A 15,119-nucleotide genomic window follows, 5' to 3' on the forward strand; every position below is an offset into this window, starting at 1 on the left:
TTCTTTCTTTGATTCCTTCAACGGGGGTTCTATTCTCAGTTCAGTGGTTTGCTGCTGGCATACGCCTCTGTGTTTGCTGTATTCTGGCTGTGTCTCTCGGGAGAGATCTACATCCGGCTCCTGTTGGCCTGCACTTCTTTGCTTCATCCATCTTGTCTAATTGGATAGCTGTATATGCATTGGCCACATGTGGGGCAGGCTCTGAATGGGTGTTCCTTCTGTGTCTGTTTTAATCTTTGCGTCTCTATTTCCTGCCAAGGGTATTCTTGTTCCCCTTTTAAAGAAGGAGTGAAGCATTCACATTTTGATCATCCGTCTTGAGTTTCATTTGTTCTAGGCATCTAGGGTAATTCAAGCATTTGGGCTAATAGCCACTTATCAATGAGTGCATACCATGTGTGTTTTTCTGTGATTACCCAAACCTCACTCAGGATGGTATTTTCCAGTTCCAACCATTTGCCTATGAATTTCATAAAGTCATTGTTTTTGATAGCTGAGTAATATTCCATTGTGTAGATGTACCACATTTTCTGTATCCATTCCTCTGTTGAAGGGCATCTGGGTTCTTTCCAGCTTCTGGCTATTATAAATAAGGCTGCGATGAACATAGTGGAGCACGTGTCTTTTTTATATGTTGGGGCATTTTTTGGATATATGCCCAAGAGAGGTATAGCTGGGTCCTCAGGCAGTTCAATGTCCAATTTTCTGAGGAACCTCCAGACTGATTTCCAGAATGGTTGTACCAGTCTGCAACCCCACCAACAATGGAGGAGTGTTCCTCTTTCTCCGCATCCTCGCCAGCATCTGCTGTCACCTGAGTTTTTGATCTTAGGGATTCTCACTGGTGTGAGGTGAAATCTCAGGGTTGTTTTGATTTGCATTTCCCTTATGACTAAAGATGTTGAACATTTCTTTAGGTGTTTCTCAGCCATTCGGCATTCCTCAGCTGTGAATTCTTTGTTTAGCTCTGAACCCCATTTTTTTTCGGAGCTGGGGTGAACCCCATTTTTTAATAGGGTTATTTGTCTCCCTGCGGTCTAACTTCTTGAATTCTTTGTATATTTTGGATATAAGGCCTCTATCTGTTGTAGGATTGGTCAAGATCTTTTCCCAATCTGTTGGTTGCCGTTTTGTCCTAACCACAGTGTCCTTTGCCTTACAGAAGCTTTGCAGTTTTATGAGATCCCATTTGTCGATTCTTGATCTTAGAGCATAGAGCATAAGCCATTGGTGTTTTGTTCAGGAAATTTTTTCCAGTGCCCATGTGTTCCAGATGCTTCCCTAGTTTTTCTTCTATTAGTTTGAGTGCATCAGGTTTGATGTGGAGGTCCTTGATCCACTTGGACTTAAGCTTTGTACAGGGTGATAAGCATGGATCGATCTACATTCTTCTACATGTTGACCTCCAGTTGAACCAGCACCATTTGCTGAAAATGCTATCTTTTTTCCATTGGATGGTTTTGGCTCCTTTGTCGAAAATCAAGTGCCCATAGGTGTGTGGGTTCATTTCTGGGTCTTCAATTCTGTTCCATTGGTCTATCTGTCTGTCTCTGTACCAATACCATGCAGTTTTTATCACTATTGCTCTGTAATACTGCTTGAGTTCAGGGATAGTGATTCCCCCTGAAGTCCTTTTATTGTTGAGGATAGTTTTAGCTATCCTGGGTTTTTTGTTATTCCAGATGAATTAACTTTTATTTTTTAAATCTATGTGTATCTGTCCAAAATGGATGTCCGTACACCACTTACATGTTGTGCCCACGTATTCCAGCAGAGGGCGTTGGATTCCCCTGTGCACTGTAACTGAAGTTACAGCCAAGTGTGAGCCACTATGTGGTGCTGGGACTGGGACTCTGGTCCTCTGGAAAAGCAGCCAGTGCTTTCAACCACTGAGCCACTGATGAGTTCTTAAGGATAGGAGTTTGTGAAACAAAATTTCACATCTCGAACAGTAAAGGAAGTAGGCTCTGGTAAGGGATAAGTCAGCTTCCTCCTTGAGTAGCAGGCCATATGGATAGACAGCAGGCAATATTTCACGTCTAGATTTTTTTATTGGGATGTAATTAAAATTTACTATCACACGCTACATTTGATTAATTTAATCTCTCTGAGGGCCGTTAGAGGGACAGACATGTTGAATCAATTTCCTCCTGTTTTTTCAGATTGTTCATCGCTGCCATAAATGACAGAAAATTGATAGAGAATCCGAAGGTGCTTTGGGGTTCCATGTAAATAGTCAGTATTAAACTCCAAAGCACTTCCAAGAAAGTCTTAGGTATCAGTCTAATTTGATGGGAATTTTGCCATTTTAGTTTATTGAATCAAACTGACTTTTAAGTAGGCGGGCAATGAGTGCTCCTTCCTTCCGCATCCTGAGCTGGTGGTGGCCAGTTGTAAGATAATTAGGTTTTTTACGGTGCAAGGGTGCTTCGGCTTACACTAGGGAGCAGAGGACAACAGTGCCGGCAGCGTGGTTAATAGCATTCAGGCAGCTCATGGGCCGCGCTGCACGCACACGCAAGAGGCGGCCTCTTCTTTGAAGACCGAACCTGATGTTGAAAATCTGCTTTCTAACCTTGTTCTACAGTCTCTCTTAGATAATTAACGTGATAGAGCGCTATCATGAAAGTCTTTTGTGACTAAGCGGGCAGCCATTTGTTATCGAAAGTAGAGAGAATGCGCAGAACGCGACAATGATAATTACATTACATATGTCTTAGTACGTGTATTTCAAATGCTGTTACCATCTGATATGTATCAGGGTGTGCTGTGCATGGTAAATACTTACAACCAAAATTAAAAAAAAATTAGCGTCTGCCTTTTAACAGTCTTGACTGTGGTTAATAAAAGTTCTCAGTGAATACAGCTATTCCTGCTTATCATCAAGTTTATCATTCTGCTTTTTTACAGGGGGAAAAACCAACCAGATGAATCTCCAGAACGGCGCAACAAAAGCCATTATTCAAGGCCTTCTGCCCGAGCAGAATTACACCGTTCAACTTATTGCCTACTACAAAGACAAGGAAAGCAAGCCAGCTCAGGGCCAGTTCAGAAGTATGTACTGACCATCTTTAAGAACTACCTGGGGCTCTGAGCTTAAAATAGTAGATGGATGGGGGGGGGGCTTCCGAGATAAAGTCTTTTCTTTATGACTTCTGAACAAAGACATTTGCAGAGTCTACCTGTCCGCAGGTACATTTGACGTGTTTGAGATTCCCCATTGTCCAGACACTATTAAGAGCTTTTCTGGGTTTTAGAACAGTCAGTCCCGCCTCTCCTTGTGTTTTTACTCCAGTCCTTCTATTTCCTAAATTGCTATAGTTGTACCGGAAATGACGTCTCTTAAGGGCTTTTAGAAACAGGAATCGCACAGAGGAGCCGCAGTTTGGCTCACTTGAGTCAAAGCTTTGCGACCGAGTTTCATGAAGCGCTCCAGCGGAGCAGCAGAGGGAACTTTACTCCAGGCCCCAGAAAGTTTTCTCAGTGGCTGTTGAAAGCCACTGGCTTCTACCCATTTTTCTCAGGTGGGGCAGTCGCTGGATCTGCCAGCCTTTCTGTAGACAAACTGTAAGCATGCCTGTTATGATTTAGCTGTTACCAATGTGGGTGAAGTAGGGTTCTGTTTTTGTTTTTGTTTTTATTTTTGCAGGGCTTTCTTTCCTCTTCTATATTTCTCTGGTAGTCTTGGTCCCTATATGGTAGAGCTCAATTCAGCCTGGTTTCCCTGCCTTGAAAACTCTCATGGTCACATGCTGTAAAATGGTGTTCATGAGAAGGACTCGTGAGACTTGGATTCCTTTTGAACCCTCGTTGTTTTGATACATAAACACCCCCCCCCCTTTTTTTTCCAGATTTTAAGAGCAGAGAGCAGCTCTTAAAATTCTTGTGCACGAGAATGTATTGTTGTGACGCGGCTTTGCTATGGTGTCCTAGTCCTCACTACCACCCCTGTCCTTGTGCCCACACTCCTTGCCTCTCTTTCCCTCTTCTTCCTTCCCCTCATCCTTCTTCTGAGACAGTTTTGCTTTGTAGTTAAGGCTAGCCTAGAACCCACTATGTAGCCTAGGCTGTCCTGGAAAGTGTGAGTTTCCAGTTCTTTTGTTCCCAATCCCGGGATTACAGGTGTGCATCACCACGCTTGGCATGACAATTTGGTTCTAACTGATTTTGTTCCTACATGAAGTAGCAACATTCATAATTTCTGTATGAACTTGTGGCCCTACCACCATAGGGACTTTTTTAATTTTAATTCACATCTAAGCTGGTGCTGTGGTCTGTTTGGAATGCTTCCAAGCCATCTACTTTTCTCTTTGGAAGTATGTTCCATTGGCCTCTGCTTGAATCAGCCTGCCTATCTTAACAGTAACACACAAGTGCTCCCCTTCCGGGAACAGATTTGCAGAACCCCACATCTGAAACTACTCTCATCATACCCCTAGCATTTCTTAACCCAAATTTTCCTAGTATTAAACTGGCAGATGCATTTTATTTTAGAAAATGTAAGTGACCTGGGTCACAGCCCAAGTGTGGGTGGAGTGACAGATGTAGATTTGGAAACAGTCCATAAAGGATGAGATTTTAAATGGTTTGACGATAAAATTATGGTCAGAGTATTTAGAGATGCTGGGCAACTTTAGCATAAAGTCATGCTTCAGGAATGGAAGGAGGAAAAGAATCCAAAGATGAGAATATAAAAGATAGGGTAGTGGAATAGGAAAAAATATGATTGTATCTTTGCAAAAACTGAGAACAAAGCATTTTAAAGAGGCAGGATGGTGATTAAGAAATCAAAGAAAGGGGTCTAAAGATGTATTATAAAATTAGATTACTGAATCTAGCAAGGTTAAAATATCTTTTAGTTTTAATTATTACTTGTAGCCCAGAATTAAATCTCTTGGAGTCAGAAAGACAGGAAAGAAGGTCTTTAGAGACAGGATTTCTTTAATGAGGTGAGAAGCCCTGAGTAGATGACAAGTCTTGGAACCTTTCAGCAAAGGCTCAAAGGCCAGTGGGAAGGGCGAGGAGTGGTTCTCCAGGGACAGGATCGATAGGACCATCTTCTGGAGAAGACGACAAGGATGCTTGGAGAGATCATCATCTCCCCCATGCAGCTGACCTACAAACATGTCTACCTGCTCATTTCTTTCAAGTGCAGGAAATAAATAAGTGAAATATCTTGCCCTTGCCCCCCCCCATTTTCACAGCACATTTGTATAGAATATATGACATTTGGTGAAGGCCTTGAAATCTTTGGACCAACCAATGGCAGGCAGGCTGCTGTGGAGAGGCAGGCATGGAGTGTGATAGAATATTAAGCTAATGGTTCAGGTGGCTCTAGGAGTACCAGAGGAGGAGGGGTAATTGTTAGCCTCTGAATATTGCCTTTCTGAAGTGACAAACATTACCATCTAAATATCAAGACTACTTTTGGCATTTTTATTACTAAAGATTAATGAAATATAATGGGTTTCATTATGACATTTTCATATGTGTACATCATTTTGACATTTTCATCCTCTGATACCTTTCAGTGTCCCACCTCTCTCCCACTGATTCCCTTCTCATCCCTACCACACCCCTTCCACTATGATGCCTTTTCCTTTTCTTCTTTGATAAGCCAATGGGTTTCATCAGGCTTGCTTATAGGACCATGTGTTAGAGGCTGTTTACAGGAGCACGGGCACCATAAGGGCAGTTTACATCTGTGAAGAAAATGTTAGAGAAACATTTGGAGGAAAAATTATGTGGTTCTCCACCTTCTACTGAAGATACAGCAATTACAAACAAGAATGTCCACAGTTACCATATTTCTAGAGTGGGAACCATATTCATACATTGAGTCCAGAGACGTGAGGCTAAGGCCAGTGCCTTCCGATTTTATAAGCTAAGTTTTAGCATCTTGGCTTTTCATTCTTTTGTGTTTGCGGATGTGATGATCATGTCGTTTTACTGCTGTTTTGAAGTGTTAAATTGATTTAATGCATTTGTCCACAGTGCACACATGATCTAAGCCTTAACTACTTTTCATACCTTAGGACAAGCTTGAAGAAAATGTCCGGTCTAACATTTGGAGAGGAGTTTGTACCGTGGTAGTAATAGCTGTCATTACTCTTTTTTTTTTTAACAGGGATTTTAGTTAAACACAATATTTGTATAGAATTAAAACATTAATATCACATGTTTCCTGTCTTTCCTTTTCCTCTAGTTAAAGATTTAGAGAAAAGAAAGGATCCAACCAAGCCCAGAGTCAAGGCTGTGGACAAAGGAAACGGAAGTAAATCAACTTCACCAGAAGGTCAGATACTTTCGTGCTTACCTCACTATGGGTGTGGCTGGCTAGACGGCAGACAATACATACATAGTAGTCTGTCCCATCAACAGAGATGTACAAGCTGTTATGAAAATGGCCTTTGGCTCTTTTCTCCCCATCTTCCCAATGACTGTCAGCGTATGGATGGGGGACCTTCCATCCAGTCTCTACAACCTACCAAGCATACACAGGAAGCCCATCCAGTCATATTCCTTGCTGTATCTGTTGCTTCTTCACTTTAGGACCTCCCCTCGTGGATACCTCCCGCTGGCCGGAGTCCGTGGTAAACGGTCTATTCCACATTGTTCTCGTTTGTGCCCCTCCCCCACTGTGCTAAGTATTTTTAAACTATCCAAGTTTCTGCCCATGCTGGATTTGATGTATAGCATTACTATTTTGTATTTTCCACAGGGTTGTCTTCCTTAATCCATGCCTTACTTAAATTAAGTCATTAATTCTAAACATGTGATGATCTTAAACATATTCACTTGTTATTAGTGACCGACTTTATTGCACTGTCGTCAGGGAACGTGGTACGCAGGGATATTTTTAAACGTTCGTTGAGATATTTTATTACTTAAATATGGCCAACGGATAGATTCAGTCCACATGTCCTTGAGAAAAATGTGCTTTAATTTTCCCCACTAATGTTTGTCCACTTCTATTTGAAACTGGCGATTTTTCAGTTCTCATAGTGCTGGTGACATATACAGTGAAAGTTAGAATTTCTAGGGAAAATTTACTTCTGTTATTTATAACAATTCCTTATATAATCAGTTGTTCAGTTTGGCCTCAGAGCCTAAGTGTCTAAAATAAATGCAGTTATACCCCCTTTATTATGTACAGTAGTCACAAAGCAACCCCTTCTTGCCTTTTTTTATTTTAATTAATATTTTTATTATACATGGAGATATATCTGAATACTAATTATTTTGGCTTGATCAGTGTATGTGGCATAACATGCATAACAATTGCATAACATGACATACCTTCTTGCCTTTTTCTTTTTTTTTTTTTTTTTTTTTTCGGAGCTGGGGACCGAACCCAGGGCCTTGCGCTTGCTAGGTAAGCGCACTACCACTGAGCTAAATCCCCAACCCCCCTTTTTGCCTTTTTAACTGTCACTGCATTTGTGTCCTCAGGCAAAGACTGAGTGGCTTTTAAATATTCTACCTCGAAATTGCTATGTTGATTTATAACCATGTTCACTTACATCTGCTGAAATTACTGAGCATTTTTGACTTATCGCTTATTTCTTCGCTTTGTATTAATTCTTACTTTTTATATTGTCCCTCCTCTGTTTCCAGTCTCTGTTCCCTTTCTATCTGCCTTACCCTTCTCCTGGCCTGGAGTGTGCTCCTTCTTTTGTGTTTCTTTGGTATGACTGCATTGAGGTTTAACATGCACACGGACTCTTAACAAAGACTACAGTAATAAAGCTTTAGCACATCTCAGCAGTCCTCACAATGCCGTCAGGGCGTCGCACCATTTTCTATCTACAAACTGTTGTCTCCTGCTCTGACTTTGCTACCTCTCATATTTTATCTCACGCCAATTTCACACAGCCCATTTAAGCCCGATGCTTTCATATCTATAACTTCCGGGTGAGACACATGACTCTTCGTAGCCAAAATTCTTCTATTTACACGCGCAACCACAGAAATCATTTTAAATTGCTCATCTATACGTGTAGCAAAGTAGGCAGAGTAACCACATGGTCTGTTAACTAATGTTTGATGTTTGATTGTAGTGTATGCTATAGGAATGAAGGTTCAAAAAAAAAATTGAGAACCAGACCTGATCTTACAGGTTCGTAATTCCGAATACTTTGGAAGCTGAGGCAGGAAGATTGCAAGCTCAAGACTTGCCCCGGCTGCAGCATAAGTGGAAGGCAAGCCTGGGTAACTTAGTGAGAAAGAGCAACAACACAACACGGAGTCAGGATGTAGCTCAGTGGCAGAGCGCTTGCGCAGGATGAGGCAAAGCTTGGATTAACGCTCTTCTTCACCGCTCACTCTGCGCTGTCATCCATTTTTGATATAGTCAGGCTAATCCGATTCTGCAGACTACCGATGTGCTTCTAAAAGTCAAAAGTTTAAAAAAAAAAGGGCAATAAAAACTATCCTTCCTCCCAGCTTTACTCATCCTCAGAATCAGTCTCTCTTTCTTTTATCTTTGTTGGGGGTGGGGCGGGGCAGTGCTGCGAAAGCGAGCCCACCCAGGACCGTGAGCATGCCTGGAGTGTATTTCACCACTAAGTGACACCCTCAACTCCCAGTCCATCAGGTTCCGACTTACATGTTTCTGCTTCTTTTTGAAAAAGTACATTTGCTAGCATTTTAATGTGATATTTTTAAAAGTTCTCAGTTAATATTTGGATTAACCTTCTTTGCCTGTTTATGCTCAGAGAATATTTGAGATAAAAACCTGTGGATTCATGTGGCTTCAGGATTTACTAGTTTTTGCTCTGTATTACCTTCTCTATTCTTTGTCTTGCTACTAGGAGTTTTGGAAGCACAATGTAGGCCAGCTTTAGGGCTCCCAGGAGGAGGAACTCGAGTGGAAGCCACAACCAGTTATTCAAAGTCCCTCCCAAGATTTAGTATAAGCCCCTTCCAGGATAAGAGTCCCATGATTCACATCAAACTATGTTGTCGTTTTCTCTACAGTCTGTTATCTTCTGGTCTGGGTCTCTAAACTGTGAATAGCTCAGACACAATCAGTCATAATTAACATATTTCAAAATTTGAGCTGAAATGCAAGGAGCTAGGATGTCTATCTGAAGCTTCTGGGCTGTGAAATAGTTACTTGACTCTAATGTACACATTTCTTCAGGACTTAAAAACCAGCTTGCAAACAAAAGTGGTATTTGCCGCTGAGCACAAGGTTGGCATGTTGACACGAATGGTTATTTCCCCATGGCTGTCCAGACAGCTTTCTCTAGTTATTGTTGGCATTTTGCATAGGAATATAGAATGAGATTGGAAAAGATTATGGGCCAGATAAGAAAAGAAGCATAAGGTTTCTTTCTTCTTTTCTGCTAGTTTTTTTTCTTTCAGTTAAGGCCACCAAGTCTCTCTTTTCCCACCCCTGTGCTAATGGGGCTTGCCCGTGCTTAGCTTCAGATATCAGGCAGGCCCTTTCACACGGAGTAAACTTTGCTGTTGTTCTCTGCACTAGAGAGAGAAGGGATGAAGCTGGAGCTCCCATTTTCTTTTTTTTTAAAGTTTTTATACTTTTTCTTGATACAATAGAGCTCTGATTTTCTAAAGGAAAAAAAAAAAAACCTTAAAAGACATGGGCTTGTTGTCTCATACTCAGAAAGTCAGGTGACTTCACCAGAACCTTCTCTCCATTGAATTTGTAAAATACAGGAGAGGGGCAGGTACAGGATAGAAGGAGGCCTGTCATTGGAAGAGAAGGGAGGATGGACGGGAGAGAAGTTTGAAGGAAGGGGAGGAGACTGGAATGGAAAGGAGGAGAGGAGAGGGAGAGAGAGAAGCCGTGGCAGGACAATATGGCGGGTGACGTTAAGATTCCATGCTGGACCTTTACAGGTTGTTACAAATGTTCCTAAGGGATGGATGGCACTGGGCTTTGTATGTTTGGTTGGGCAATTATATCTTACCAATTGGGTCAAAAAAAAAAAGACATGGGCTTGTTATTCTTTCCAAATAACAATGGTCCATGGGCTAGGCTGAATCCTCTGCCATTTTTAAAGTAATGTTTTCCTGGGACCCCGCTTTGCTCATTCCTGACACATAGTCTTTGGTTGCTCTCCCACAGTCCCAATGTCGGAGTGTTTCAGAGGAAATCATATGGCCAGGGAAGATTTTCCATCCTGACCTCTTCAGAGTATAATCATTGATTCTTGCTTTAGACTGTTTAAAACTTTCCGATGTTTTGATACTAAACCCCCTTCCTAAGTTGATTTCTTTTCTGAGACCATTTGGTTTGTTCTGTTATTTTCAGTCAGAGCTGTCCAGGATGTAATCTCATTTACACATCTTCCAAAGATTCCATTTCTTCTATGCCCACCCACATATGTCTTTGGTTTTTAACCTGAAACATGAGAACTCCTCAGTTAACTGTGAAGATTGAGTGAATTACTCTAAGTTAAGTACTTAGAACACAGTGAATACTTTTAAAGCATTTATTATTAATGTTAGAATGCTCCAAGCTGAGAGTATGGTGGTGCAAGCCTGCAACCTCAGGTCATAGCTGAGGTTGGAGGATGACTTTGAGGCCAGCCTAGGCTACATAGTGAATTCCTGGATAACCTGGGCTACACCTTGTTTAAAACAAACAAATAAGCAAACACAACGGTAAAATAAACAAGATCCTCCAAATACTAGAGAGTATACTCAGGTCAGTCTTTATCTTTCTCTGTCCTCCCGCCCTCCCTCTCCCTCTTTCCCCTTCTATCTTTGAAAAGGTCTCATATACTCTATGCTAGTTTCAAACTTGCCATGTAGCTGAGGCTGATCCTTGAACTCCTGACCTTCCTTCCCCTAACTTCCCAGTGCTGGGGTTTAAGTGTTTACCACTCTACTTGGCCAAGAGGCTTATCCATTATGTTTGACAGTAACTGCATAGATAAGATTTGATATTTATCAGCACTGGACAGGCACTGAGATATCTCCTGGGGATTAACTGATGTTCACGGTTGGCATATGTCTACCCTCATGGAGCTTGTGTAGACCAGTACAAGGCAACACAGGTTTCCACTGGCTTCTCCAGACGAGGAGCCCGCTCTGAATTATGCAAGCTAATCATGTTTGGATACAGCCAGGCCCTGTGATGGCTCTCAAGGCATATTTTCACGTCTCAACCCCACTTTTGACACCTTTATGGTTCTTAATTCAACGAGAGACTAATTTAAAAAAATTATCACCTTTCCACTAGTTTTCCAGGGCTTACACATGCCAAACTCAAGATTGTGCATTCGTCTTGGAAATGGTGGGGCTATTTGGGATTTAAACTTCAGCTAGACAGGGGACAGAGATCAGTTAGAGCAAAGGCGTATAGGTGGGTTCTTAGGGAAGTATTGGCTAAATTCTGACTCCCTCCTATAAGTGGGGCATTGGACTGAAAAGATTGTCTTAGGGTTTCTACTGCTGTGAAGAGATACCATGACCATAGCAACTCTCGTAAAGGAAAACATTTAATTGGGGCTGGCTCACGGTTTCAGGAGTTTAGGCTATTGTCATCGTGGTGAGGAGCACAGCAGCACACAGGCAGACACGCAGGTGGAGAGAAGAGCTGAGAGTTCTCCATCTTCATCTGCAGGCAGAATGTTATACTGTATCTGGCTTGAGCATTTGAGCCTGCCCTCTGTGATACACTTTCTCCAACAAAGCCACACCTACTGCGACAAGGCCGCATCTCCTAATAGTGTCAGTCTCTATGGGCCTGTGGAAGCAACTTTTATTCAAACTACCACAGATTTGGATTAGACCATTGCACCCAACCATAGGAGACCTGAAAACTTTGCCAGTGGACAATTTCATTGTTTTTTGAACATTATGATGTATACTCACGCACTTCTTAGATATCTTTATATGTGTATATATGTGTGTGAGTGTGTGTGTGTGTGTGTGTGTGTGTGTGTGTGTGTGAGAGAGAGAGAGAGAGAGAGAGAGAGAGAGAGAGCATAATCCCACAGCTTGCATGTGGAGGCTAGAGGACAACTCTCCATGTCACTTTTCATTTTCCACCTTGTTTGAGGCAGGGCTTCTCATTCATGTCCGGGTATGCCAGGTTACGTGGCCAGTGAGCATCCTTGGCTTATTCTGTCCTCTTTCTTGGTATAGGAGAGCTGGGATAACAGATGTGTGCTGCCTAGCATGGTGCCCTTCCCCAGGTTCTAGGTATTCCAACTCCAGTTCTCTTGCTTGCGTGACAATGTTTACCTGTTGATGTTTCCACACTGCTACTTATACTAATGTTGCGGGCATAGGTCTGTTACTCACCTGATGTAATTGAGTGCAGTTACATAGAGATCCAGGAGGCAGTGGCTAGCATGACACTGTAAATGTTGTATAGCAAACTCATAAGAATAGGAGAAATACACTGTCAGAAACCGATACGTTTCATGGTAAGCGCAAACCTCAAATATAGTCACTTATCAGCGTTTTCAGATATTATGTTCAGTACTTAGTCTGTGTGCTGTATTTTGTAAGAATGGCCATGCATCCACTAGCATCATCACAAACAGATGAAGATGTACTTCATTCTGATGGTAGTGATCTCGCTGGATGATAGGAACATCTCAGCACTATTGTAGAGTATGGGACCAGTGTTGCATATATGGTTAGCTATGAACTGAAGTGTCCCTGGGCAATGCATGCCGTGCTTCAATCATTGTTGCACCCAGGGCCCCAGTCCAGTATTAGCTGCTTTCCCTTGCTTCCCCATCTCCTAGCTTTGTCCTCTTCTGGGATGGTTTTATTCATAGGCAAGTTTCCAGAGGTAATTACAAAGGGTCTGGGGGTTCTTGTCAAGCTACCTGGAAGCAAGACATTACAGTCTCATATTGGAGAAGGCTTGGATTATCCTCCCTCTCTCCCCCTCCCTCTTTCCTTCCTTCCTTCCTTCCTTCCTTCCTTCCTTCCTTCCTTCCTTCCTTCCTTCCTTCCTTCTTCCCTCCCTCCCTCCCTCCCTTCCTTCTTTCCTTCCTTCCTTCCATTACTGAGGATTACACCCAGGGACTCATACACACTAGACAAGCACTCTTCTATTGAACATCACCCTTAGCCTAGTTATTTTAGAAGCTGTCTCAAGAGGACTTGTAATGGTCTCTCTATTCATATTTATCCCTAAATCAAGTGCCATGAGCAAGGAGACCCAGGAATCTTATTGGCCACATCAGGATGTACAATGATTGAATTAAGATTAACTGAAAAGAAGATGAAGATGTAGCTGAGTGGGTAGAGCCCTTGCCTAGCATGCACAAAGTCCAGGGTCCAGTCCCTAGCACCTTATAAGACAGGGCATGAGAATCATGTCTGTAATCCCAATACTTCAGAGACAAGATGATTAGAAACTTGAGGCTCTCCTTAACTATATAATAAGTTCAAAGCCAGACTGTTCTGCATGAAACTCTATCTAAAAGACAAATAAAGAAAAAAGCCAACTAGCTGAGGTGCACACTTATAATCCCAGCTCTTGGGAGTGGATCTCTGGGTTCAAGTCTGTAAGTTCTAGGACAGCTAGGGCTACACAGAGAATCCCTGTCTTGAGAAACAACCAAACCAAACAACACAAACAACCAAACACAAACACAACTAACTGAGGACACACACACACACACACACACACACACACACACACACACACATACAAGTTCACTAGAGGAAGTTGTATTTTATGATTTTCTGGATTTTTCTAAGACGTGTTGTCTCAAAGTAAATTTCTTTTTTTTTTACTATATTAGCTATTTTTTCTTGCTGTGACTGAATATTCGACAAGAATAATCTTAAGGGAGAAGGGCTTTATTGATTTTACTTATGATCTGAGGAGATACAGTCTATCACGGTGGTGATGGCATGACAGGCACACAACTTCATAGCAGTGGAATGTGTGGTAGCTGATTCCTCACATCGCATTGGATCTTGGACTAGACAGGATAGGAGGCGAGATCAAGCTATAGGCCTTCAGCATCACCTCGACTCACTTCCTCCTATGCATCTCTGCCTCCTAGAGCTCTAGCAACTCTCAAAGCAGCATTGCTAGCTGGGGACCAAGAAGTCAGAGATAAACCAGCCTTTGGGGACATTCCTCATACAGATTGTAACAGTCACCCCATGAAAGAATTGAAGATAAAAAAACAAACAGAAAACCTTGTAAAATGTGTTACTTGTCCATTTAGATCTGCTTTGCCTTAGATGCTCTTGGCTTTAGGACAGTGAAGTTTTCTTTGGGAAACAGTGGTTTAACACACACATCTCCCTTCTGTGGGAGCAAGGCAATATTCAAAGGGGCAAAACTGGTTCTTGGGGCAGAGGCTGAAAAGTTTTTTACTCCGTTTATGTTCATAGCTTAGGCATACATAAACATATAAACAGTTATACAGTACGTGGCATCAGCATTTCATGAGGAGGTAACCTGGCAGAAAACATGTCTAGAAGGTCTTCTTATGGGAGGATAACTTTACAAGGTTGGGAGACCCTGACCTGTTGCAACAAATGTGCAGTAGAAAGGCTCTCTCTCATTTCTGCCTCTTTTTGCCCCTGGTTAGCTCTCTGTGCTTTCCCTAATGTGTTGTTGAAACATACAGTCGCTGCAAAACTAGTGAGTCAAGCTCAAGGCAGTAAATGCTTTGTGCACTTCCTGGAGTCTGAGAGACCAGACCCAGCAAGACATCAGAAGAGGAGCAACTTCCCAGGCTGAATCTGGGAGGATAAACAGGAGCATTATTGCACGGGCTGTTTTCTTCTCAAAATGTATTATTTTCCTTCTCGTTGTCTTCCTTGCTGTGTCAGCATGGCTTAGACAGCATGCAAGGTTTGGGGTCAAATACTATCCTCCTCTGCTCTCTGTCTAGTTGCACAGTCATGGACAGATTAACCCTCTAAACTCCAACTTCGTTTTACAAATGAGCACAGTACTCACTATTAGCATGTAGGGCTATGGAGGGTAGTCAACGCTATCATGTCCGGTTTATATTAGGCTCTTAAGGAAATTGTGTTTCTATTCCTGGTGTGTGTGTGTGTGTGTGTGTGTGTGTGTGTGTGTGTGTGTGTGTGTATTTTCAAAAGAAAATACAGCCATGCCTCAATATCCATGAAGACAGGCTCTAAGAGCCCTT

The 15,119-nt window shown here is 42.1% G+C and overlaps 1 protein-coding gene across 3 annotated transcripts in view; it reads left to right on the top strand.

The window, feature by feature from the left end:
* The window catches only part of Col14a1 (collagen type XIV alpha 1 chain), a 215,113-nt gene that overhangs the window by 33,149 nt on the left and 166,845 nt on the right, over positions 1-15,119 (top strand). For all 3 annotated transcript variants that reach the window (XM_039079204.1, XM_039079205.1, NM_001130548.2), the window contains exons 4-5: positions 2,911-3,054; positions 6,206-6,295. In XM_039079204.1, coding sequence (XP_038935132.1) covers positions 2,911-3,054; positions 6,206-6,295 — 234 coding nt within the window. The remainder of the gene's footprint in view (positions 1-2,910; positions 3,055-6,205; positions 6,296-15,119) is intronic.

This window comes from Rattus norvegicus, chromosome 7, assembly GCF_036323735.1.
Source record: "Rattus norvegicus strain BN/NHsdMcwi chromosome 7, GRCr8, whole genome shotgun sequence".
NCBI lineage: Eukaryota > Metazoa > Chordata > Mammalia > Rodentia > Muridae > Rattus > Rattus norvegicus.